At 40.1% G+C, this 9,898-nt stretch overlaps 2 protein-coding genes across 2 annotated transcripts in view; one reads left to right on the forward strand and one right to left on the reverse strand.

The window, feature by feature from the left end:
* Positions 1–2,162, forward strand: part of HEXB (hexosaminidase B (beta polypeptide)) — a 60,979-nt gene extending 58,817 nt beyond the window's left edge. Inside the window, exons 12-14 of the mRNA XM_006901435.1 lie at positions 1,363–1,453; positions 1,614–1,718; positions 2,096–2,162. Coding sequence (XP_006901497.1) covers positions 1,363–1,453; positions 1,614–1,718; positions 2,096–2,162 — 263 coding nt within the window. The remainder of the gene's footprint in view (positions 1–1,362; positions 1,454–1,613; positions 1,719–2,095) is intronic.
* An 878-nt stretch (positions 2,163–3,040) lies between these two features.
* The window catches only part of GFM2 (G elongation factor, mitochondrial 2), a 54,237-nt gene continuing 47,379 nt past the window's right edge, over positions 3,041–9,898 (reverse strand). The window contains exons 17-20 of the mRNA XM_006901430.1: positions 7,305–7,484; positions 7,010–7,125; positions 4,351–4,533; positions 3,041–3,169 (exon numbers count right to left, since the gene is read on the reverse strand). Of these exons, the coding sequence (XP_006901492.1) occupies positions 3,041–3,169; positions 4,351–4,533; positions 7,010–7,125; positions 7,305–7,484 (608 nt within the window). The remainder of the gene's footprint in view (positions 3,170–4,350; positions 4,534–7,009; positions 7,126–7,304; positions 7,485–9,898) is intronic.

Here is a 9,898-nt window from a genome sequence, read left to right on the forward strand (position 1 = left end):
CCTCACGGCCTCTGTCATGCCGGATCCTGTGCCAGCCTCACGGCCTCTGTCATGCCGGATCCTGTGTCACCCTCACGGCCTCTGTCATGCCCGATCCTGTGCCACCCTCACGGCCTCTGCCATGCTGGATCCTGTGCCAGCCTCACGGCCTCTATCATGCTCGATCCTGTACCAGCCTCACGGTCTCTGTCATGCTCAAGTCCACTATGTCACTCCATCTCATAGAGGGTCTTTCTCTCTTTTGATAACCCTCTACCTATTCCTTCATGACATCTCTCTCCAAGAACTGGTTCCTTCTGAAAATATTCTTGTGTCCAAGGAGCACTCCGGTTGCACTTATTTCAAGGCAGATTTGCGTCTTGGCAGTGCATGGAATATTCAATACTCTGATTCCTTTTCTGCCATTCTTATTCACTGTCCAACTTTCAGAAGCACAGGAAGCAAGTGAAAATACCTGGCTTAGATCAGGGACACCTTAGCCTTTAAACTGACATTCTTCACACTTTAGTGTAAAATTTTCCTTTGGAAAAAAAAAGAATTTTGTAGTTTAACATGTAAGCTTTAAAATGGCAGGGCTATTAAAGATTGTTATTATGGTTCTCTAGAAAGCATTTTATGAGGATTTAAAAGCCATGATTACAGTAAAAGAAACCTGCATTATAGTTGCAGGCTGTCAAACCAATTCATAGCTGATCCTCCAATGGGTTTTTTTTTTATTATTATTATTATTATGTGTGTGTGTATGTGTACCGTCAAATCAGATCCGACTGGTACAGAAGGTTGCCCCTCCTTCTCCAGCAGCATCTGGTGTATTTAAACCGCATGCCTCTGGGCCATTGGGTTTTTAGAGACACTTAATCACACAGGAGGAGACTGTCTATCCTTCTCCCGCAGAATTGCTGGTGGATTTGAACACGCATGCATTCAAGACTGTAGCACAGCTTCTTACCTCTAAGCCACCAGATCTCCCTAAAAATAGTATTAGGCATACATATATTTTAATAGTAGAAGTAGAAATTAAAGGCAGGACTAGTAGTTACAGCTCATTATGAAACCAGTATTCCAAGTAGAATTATTTCTGTTGTCCAAGTAAGTCTTCAGTCAACCACATAAAATGGCATCTGTAGTACTGGCCCACCAGCACATTTAGTTTTCATATGCCATATGATTCATCTATGACTAACAGGCCAGGGACAGGGATAAAATTCATCTCCATGGATAAGTCCTAGCTCACAACCATTTATACATCAAGTCACTAATCTCTATCTCCCCTTGTGCAATTTGCCACCTTTGAAAACCCACCGGAGGGTTGGCTATGAGTCACTTCCGACTGGACAGTCCATAACTACAATCTCAATTTAGGTTCTGACGAACAGAAAAAACTCATCCTTGGTGGAGAAGCCTGCCTCTGGGGAGAATATGTAGATGCAACTAACCTCTTACCAAGATTATGGTATGTAACTGAGTTGGTAACATCTGAGTTAAGAAAGCAATTATCTTAGCTTTCCTTTTCCATTCAAGTGGGAAAGCACTAAGTATTGCTTCAATCTGTAATTTAGACACTGAAACATGAATTTAAAGTGTTCTGGGGTGTGTGTGGCTTTAAATCACAGGCCCCGGGCAAGTGCTGTTGGTGAGAGACTCTGGAGCAACAAAGATGTCAGAAATTTACAAAACGCTTACAACAGATTATTCCAACACCGCTGCAGAATGGTCCAGTAAGACAAACAGTTCTTTTTCAAGATACTACTAATCCTGGGTGATGTTTAAACCTCTCTTAGCTAGCCTCTTTCTTTTCTTCTAACTAGAAATGTGAGTTAATCAGCAGATATTAAAACTAGAGGAATTGGGAACAATACTTTGTAGGCAATGAAAATACCTATAAGAGGTTATAGTTGGACATAGAACTGTTCCATAGATGTATCAAATTTTGGTGTAACTTAGTGATCATCATCTGTAATCACTTTATGGGATTTTCCCACTCCCTTTCCCAATAATTATATTTGGAGATTCTAATTAAGCTACTAATTTTTTTAAGATCACCAAAGAAATATATTAACTATAAATATCTTTTATTCATACTTCTCTTCTACAGACGTGGAATACCTGCAGAACCTCTTTTTACTGGCCACTGTAGAGAAGAGTACACAAAAGCATTCTAAAAAGAAGGAGCAAAACAAGAGGCATAAAAGACCACAGAAATCTGTACTGCAATCAACTTGATTTTGAAATCATGGGAATTTTTTTAGGCTGCTCTTGAAATAAAATGTATCTTTATATTGATTGAACCTTGAGCTTATTTTACACTGTTGCTGTTAGGTGCCATGGAGTTGACTCTGACCCGGCAGACAGAAACTCCGCCCTATCCTGCGCCATTCACAGTTTCTGCCAGCTCAAGCTCAAGCCCACTCTTACAGTCACTGTGTCCATCATCTCATTGAGGGTCTACTTCCTTTTGTCTGATCCTCTACTTTTCCAAGCATGATGTCTTTTTCTAAGAAGGGCCCCTATGACAGTAGACCCCAAATATGTAGACACAGTTTCACCATCTTTGCCTCTAAGCAGTGTCCTGATTACATTTCCTTCATGATACATTTCCTTCATGATAGATTTGTTTGTTCTTTTGGTGATCCGTGGTATGTTCAATACTCTTAGGTACAGAAATAGAGCATCTTCCTTATTTGAAGCATAAAACCAACCAACATAAAACCAATATTGTACCTCTATCCAATATATCCAAAGGGTTAAGTTTTTACTGCTGATCTATTTATAATAAAATATTATCACCAGTAATGATAACATCATTAACACTGAAGAACAATATACAAGGTATAATTACATTTTAAAGCACATTTCTCATAATATAAATGAGAAGGGGCCGTTCCAGTGCCACGGCCTGTTGTCAAGGTACAGACTTTTTCCCCCCCCAGTTCTCTGTTCTCCAAGAGTAATGTATCTGTCCAACAAAGTCAGCAATGAAACTGTTCTTCTGACTGAAAATGAAGTAGATGGATGCTCCACTTTCTGGACACTAAAACACTTAGGCCAAGCCACTTCTCCGGCTGAGCAGTATATGCTGGTCCTGAGGATTCATGGCTTGATAATGAGATAGTTCTAAGGCAAAAGTAGCTGAGCCTGATGTTAGTGTTCGGAGCACCGTCGAATAACCCTAAAACAAAAACAAAAATCCACTGTCATTTCATTGATTCTGACCCACAGCAATCTTTTAAGGCAGAGAACTGCCTAGAGGCTCTCCAGGGCAGTAACTCCAGACAGAAGCCGACGACCTCCTCCTACTTCTGAGTAGATGGGGTAGAATCACTGATTTGTGATTAGCCACTGTGCCACTAGGGCTTACGGAACAGCCCTGATCAAAATCCTTTCAGTCAGCGATTTCAAAACATTTAAGCTCCAAGTTTCACTCCTTGATGCTTTTGAGAATGATCAGGGATACGTGATGATGATTTCTTTCAAAGAGATCATTTAACTTTTTTGGGTAGAAATTAACTACAACATTACTGTAAGCGACCCTGACTCGCTGCCACCATGCTGGAACTGATGCACAGCTGCCCCTCCAGCAGGTTTGAGCCTGGGAAAATCACAGGAAGGAGACTGTCCGCCTCCCTCTCGTGGACTTGCTGGCATATCTGAATGCCAGCGGTGTCACCTTCAGTTTAGCAGCACAACTCCCTATGGACTATGCTGTCACCAGAGCTTCCCAGCACTACAGCAGAAGCAGCAGAGCGGTGTAGGCAAGTGTCAAGCAGACTGTTGTTGTGTGCTACTGATGAGTCAGATCTGACTGACGGTTGACTCTCTAGCAGGTTTTCAGAAGCAGTAAATTGCAGAGAAGGAGACTGCCCATCCTTCTCCTGTAGAACAGCTGGTGGATTTGAACCACACATTTCTTGGGGACTGTAATGAAGCTCTCTTATCAGTAAGCCACCAGAGCTCCCTAATGAGTCCTGTTATTAGGTAAGGTGACTCTGCCCTTCCTGCTGCTTCGGTGGTACTGAAGTGTCTGTCTGACATCAGGGGAGGCTGATGTTCTAAAAATGGTCTTAAAACTGACAATGTTGTAAGTAGTATAAATGCTGAGGTGGGGAAAATGGTAACTTAAGCTGATGTGACATTTTAGTACAACAGCCCTCATCTTGGCCCCAGAATTGGACCCACTTCAATCTAACGTCAAAGCAGTTCTTGATGGCTGAGTCAGCATGCATATTCTAAAGGTAAAGCCCTGATGCTCTTTTCTAGGCCTTACTGACTGCCTGCTGTTGCTCAGTACATGTTTAATATTCCCTCTGTTAGAAAAGAGATGGATGTGCATTTCAGTCACAAAGTACTTACCATAATTTCTGCTAAGGGAACAAATCCAATAACAACTCTGTTGTCCTGGCGAGACTGGATTTCCTGAATGTTCCCTCTTCGTTGTGCGAGATCTGCCAGGACAGGGCTGAGGTAATCTCTAGTCACTGTAACCTCGAGATTCATCAGAGGCTCTAAAATTTGCTTATCTGCCTTCTTCAGAGCCTAAAGAAGTGAAAGAAGGTTAATCCTGTATATTGAACATTGAAATAAAATTTCTGCTGGGGGTGAAAAAGGGACTGATGGTAGAGGAGGGGCAAGTCATACAAACTTTTAAATGCCGCAAAGACTCAACCCTAGGGCTCTAGTAAACGACATACACTTGCTTTAACTTTGTTTATAGAGAAAATTATCAGTACAAATGATAATAAAAAGTACAAAGGTTAATAATAGTACATGTATGATACAGTATGTCTAAGATCTTGTGTATGGTACCTTCAAAGCTTCATTACTCTGCTAATGCTTTTTGTGGAAATGTAGCCAGAGAAACAGAACAAAGTTTACCCCTTTAAATCAGATTAATTTCTTTAATATTTAAATTTCATCTTTTTCCGAGTTCTGGTCCATGTCACATGTCAGAGAGGTCAACCAAAAGGGAAAAAAATTGAGAGAGATTCTTAAAAGAGAAAGAACTTTAACACAGTAGCAGCAGCTCTGACGGTTGGCCTATCCTGTGCCATCCTCACCACTGCTGATAGGCTACAGCTCAATGTTACAGTCACCATGTCAATCCATCTTGTTGAGGGTCTTCTCTTTTTTTGGACCCTCCACCTTTCTCAGCATGATGTCCTTTCCTAAGGACTGACTCTTCCTGACAACTTGCCCAAAGTATGTGAGGCCAAATTTCACCAGCCTGCTTCTAAGGAGCACCCAAGTTGCAGTGCCTCTAAGAGAGACTTCTTTGGCAGTTCAGTATTTTCTCCAACAGCACAGCTCAAAAGCAGCAATGATTCCTCTATCATCCTTATTTCTTTTCCAACTTCCAGACGCATGGGAAGCAACTGAAAACACCATGGCTGGATTAGGTGAACATTAGTCTTTACACTGACATTATTATCCTTTGGCCCTTGAAAGAGGGATCCTTGAAAACAGATTTTCCCAGTGCAACACGTTGGGGCAGGGGTGTTTGTTTTGGGGGTTTTTTTTCCAGCTCTTTAATGCTGGTACCAAGGTGGATTTAAGGAAGGTGAAATTGTTAACAATTTCAACCTTTTCTCCATCTAAGATTCTGCCACTGGTTCAGCAGTGAAGATTTTTGTTTTCTTGACTTTGAGATGTAATCCATAGTGAAGGCCATCTTTGACCATCTGAAGCAAGCATATTAAGCTCTAATATGACCTCAAAAGCTAACCAACTCAAAAGTACTACCAGATTTTATTTTTAGAAGGTTTATTTTATCTTGAAATACTGGCCAATGTTTTAGGCCTTTGGGTTAATTTAGAAACTATATAAAAATCATCCTTCAGATTACTATTCATTCAATACCCAACCCAAAGCAGGAAAGACTACAATTCCTGAGGTGAATTTTATCACCTGCAACAAATGAATCATGACTATTTCATAGGTATGCTCTAGTGGCTTAGCAGTAAGGAAATGAGCTGCAATCCCAGCTCAATGTGGTTCTTTTTATTAAATAAAAAAATTAAGTATCATTTTAATTCATTGGTTAGGGACACTACGTTTAGTCTTCTTAAGTCAGAGGCTTGAAGTATTAAATTAAGGTAAGGGAGCTCTGGTGGCCTAGCAGTAAGAAGCTGTGCTGCAATCCCAAAGCCACGTGATTTGAATCCATCAGCTGCTCCATGGGAAAACGATAGGCAATCTCCTCTCATTCAATTTACAGCCTCTAAAAGCCTGCTCAAGGGTCAGCTATGGGTCACTTCTGACTCAACGGCACCCAACAACAATTAGGATTCAAGTAAGACTGAATAGGGATTCAAATAAGAAAACCACATCTCAAAAACAATCCAAAATATTTTAAAAATTAAGATATTTTTATTTAAAAATAAAACCAAGTGTTTTCATGTAAAATCAATCACCTACAAAACTAAGGTAGTTGAGCTCTGAGAAGCATGTATGGAACCAGCAGTTAGTGTGCCAACCTTGTGGGAGCAAAAAGCAGAGGGTCCACACAATCTAAAGACATGCTTCTAGATAACCACACTGGGACCAAATTTCTTGACAAGTAAATGGCTCTTAATTAATCTTTGAATGAATATTAGTCCCTAAAATGGAACTAATGTTAGCTATTCAAAGTCCTTTTGGGGTACAGTTTATCCCATGTTAAGTTAATCCTAGATGTGTCCTCTATGTTGTGGTTGTATGTCTGGGGCTGGTGAAAGCAGATGCCAACTTGACGTATATATAAGAAATATTTTGTTTTACTAAGGTCAGAGTAATACAAAGTCAGAGTCACAGTGTATTCCTGTGCTACACAGTAGTATCTATGATTTCTGAGTAATTTCTAAGGTCCTTTTAGAAAGATGCTAGTGCTTAAGAAGTCAAAGATTCTCCACAGTAAGAACTCTTAATAATAACAAAGCTCAGGAAGCAAAGCCATGCAGTGGGGCTCTGTAAGCAAAGATGTTTATGAAAGAAATCAATGGTATTACATTGTTATTACAGTTAAAAGTGTCTATACCTTCTGTACGCATCTTGAAACACAGGCAGAAATCATAGTTGTTGAGGTTCCAGGATGAACTATCAGTGAATGTAAAGTAATTGCTACATCTTGAACTGGGAATCCAAGCAATGGTCCTAGGCAAAGAAAATTGCTATTAGGATTTCAGTGCACTTGAAGGAATAACTGAGAAGTGACAGTAATGAGATGGGGAGAAAGCACCAACAAAGCTAGAACATAAATGGAGATGATTCATAATATAGAGAGTAAATGGTTATGTGATACTTCCACTTAGTAAGCTTATGGAGTATCTCACCTTGGAGGCATGCACTATGAATTCCATTTTCAACGGGATCCTGGGAGATTTTCAACAGATCTTCAGTAATATTTTCAGCATACTCAATAACTGGCATAACAGATGATGTTCCAACAGGACTGGCTTCTAGTTCTACAGTTACAAGATGCCGTTTATCTCCTAAAGTTCTATCCAAGGTATCTGTAGTCAAACAAATTGAATACAGAACCTCAGAGATCTGTTCAGAAAAGGATCAGGTACCACAATTGGCAAATTTACAATAAGGATACGTAAAGTCTCACAGAAGTTATTATTAGAGAAAATATTAACAATGGCACGAAATAGAATATTTTTTAAATTAACAGTGGTAAGAGATTTTACCAAGAAGGCACAGAGCTCTAATGGTCTAATGGGTTAAGAGATTGAACTACTAGTCCCAAGACAGGCAAATCCAATCCAACAGTGGCTCAGTGGGTAAAAGAGGGGCAATCTCCTCTCATATGATTTACAGCCTCTGTCAACCACAGGAGGATCAGCTAAGAGTCAATTCTGACTTGAAAACACATAACAATCACCATCAACAACAAAGCATCTGCCTTTATATTTATTAGTGTGAAAATCTGCTCCAAATCACCTGCTAATATTGCCGTACATGTAGTCCTTATGGTATAAATGTCCACCTTATGTACAATCTGTAGTTAGAATCAATTCTGTAAAACTGATTATGTTAAAAATTTGAGGTACATATGAAAGTTCCTAACAAATGGGTGCCACATTATAATGTATATCATAACATGGGAAGATAACAGAGATTAGTGGGGAAATGGGAAGGGTGAAGAAATTAGTAAGGTTCATGGGGGACTTGATGAGATGGAGAGATAAAAGTAGTAGATCAAAAGTAATTAATTATATAAAACATGGGTTAACATGTTGAAGAAAGTGGTCATACAAGTCTATGATATGCAGATTATACTTTGAATCTTGGAGAAGTATGTTTTACATAATTTTTTTAAATTAAAATTTTCGTATTTTATGTAAAACTGCTGCATTTCTATCACATCAAAAAGTTCTGATTTATTAATGAATTCAATCACAGGACATACTCACAAGGCTATTTTCTTTTATAATCACAATAAAATTCACATTCTGTAAACATAACACTGAGATACACTTTGAGCTAATCTACCACCTGCATTCTAACATTAGTAATCATTCCAATAAAGTCTTGGCTTCTCCCACTTTCTCATCCCCAGCACAAGTTCTTGTCCAGGATCAGACATCTCTTTAGATTCTTGGAATCTGGAAAATTTGCAAAATGTCTCTGTGTCTTCTATGACACTACAGGCCTGAATAATAAAGCCACCTTACCATCCCATCCTCCAAACTCCATTTAAAAGAATGCTCTTCAATTTGCTTGTCTCAACTTTTCCTCATGATTAGAGTCAGATTATATAGATAAACCTTGTTTTGTTGCATTTCACACTTCATTGCACTTTGTAGAAATTATGCTTTTTACAAACTGAAAATCCTACTTTAAGTTAGTATACCATTTTACAAAAGCATGTAATCACTTCACATCTCAGTCATTTTCCTAATTATCAAATTTCAAAACTGTTCATGATGCTACTGCATGCGATACTCAGTATTGTGTAACAATTCTAACTTCTAAAATGTTAGTCCCTCTACTTGTGGTGGCTCAAATGGTTGTGTGATGCTGAAAGCTATGTCACCAGTATTTCAATGCCAGCAGAGTCACCCATGGTGGATAGGTTTGTGCAGAGCTTCCACTCCTGAAATAAAAGGCCATTGAAAACCATGTAGCCACGGGAAGAACACTGTTGGCTATAATGCCAGGAGATGAGTCACACACTTTGGAAGGCACTCACAATGCGACTAGGGAGGAGCTGGCTGATCAAATGATCAAAGTTGTTGTTACTGTTGTATACCACAGAGTTGGAGCCATAGTGAACTCCCTAGCAGGTTTTCAATAGGCTATAAATTGCCCAAGAGTTGACTGCCCATCTTTCTCCTGCAAAGTAAGTGGCTGGTGGATCTGAGCCATGTACCTTTGTGCTGGTAGTGCAATTCCTTACCACTGAGCCACCACAGCTCCCTTGCTCAAAGTATAGTCTGCCATAATGACATGGATAGAGTAACGTTTTCAGGATGGAGTAAAGCTTTGACCCAATGAAGGACTTTCATCTGTTAATGTGGCAAGACTCAAAACAAGGAGAAACAGCAGCAAATATCCATTAATAATTGGAACATGGAATGTACAAAGTATAAGTATAAATCTAGGAAAATTGGAAGTTCTAAAAAATGAAATAATATGCATAAAGATTGACATCCTAGGCATTAGCAAGCTGAGATGGACTGGTATTGGCCATTCTGAATTAGACAATCACATGTTGAGGGCGACGCAGCGCGAGGGCGACGCAGCGCGAGGGCGAGGCCGCCAGACCGGGGAACGCACGCCGCCGCCAGCGGGGGGAACGCATGCCGCCGCCAGCCGGGGGAACGCCGTGAGAGGGACCCGGAAGAGACCCGGGAAGAACAACAGCCAGCCACCTACCGCGGAACTCCAGAGGAGCGAAGACTGTGAGACCCCAGAGGAA

Source organism: Elephantulus edwardii, unplaced genomic scaffold, assembly GCF_000299155.1.
Source record: "Elephantulus edwardii isolate Elephantulus edwardi_28Jun2011 unplaced genomic scaffold, EleEdw1.0 scaffold00326, whole genome shotgun sequence".
NCBI lineage: Eukaryota > Metazoa > Chordata > Mammalia > Macroscelidea > Macroscelididae > Elephantulus > Elephantulus edwardii.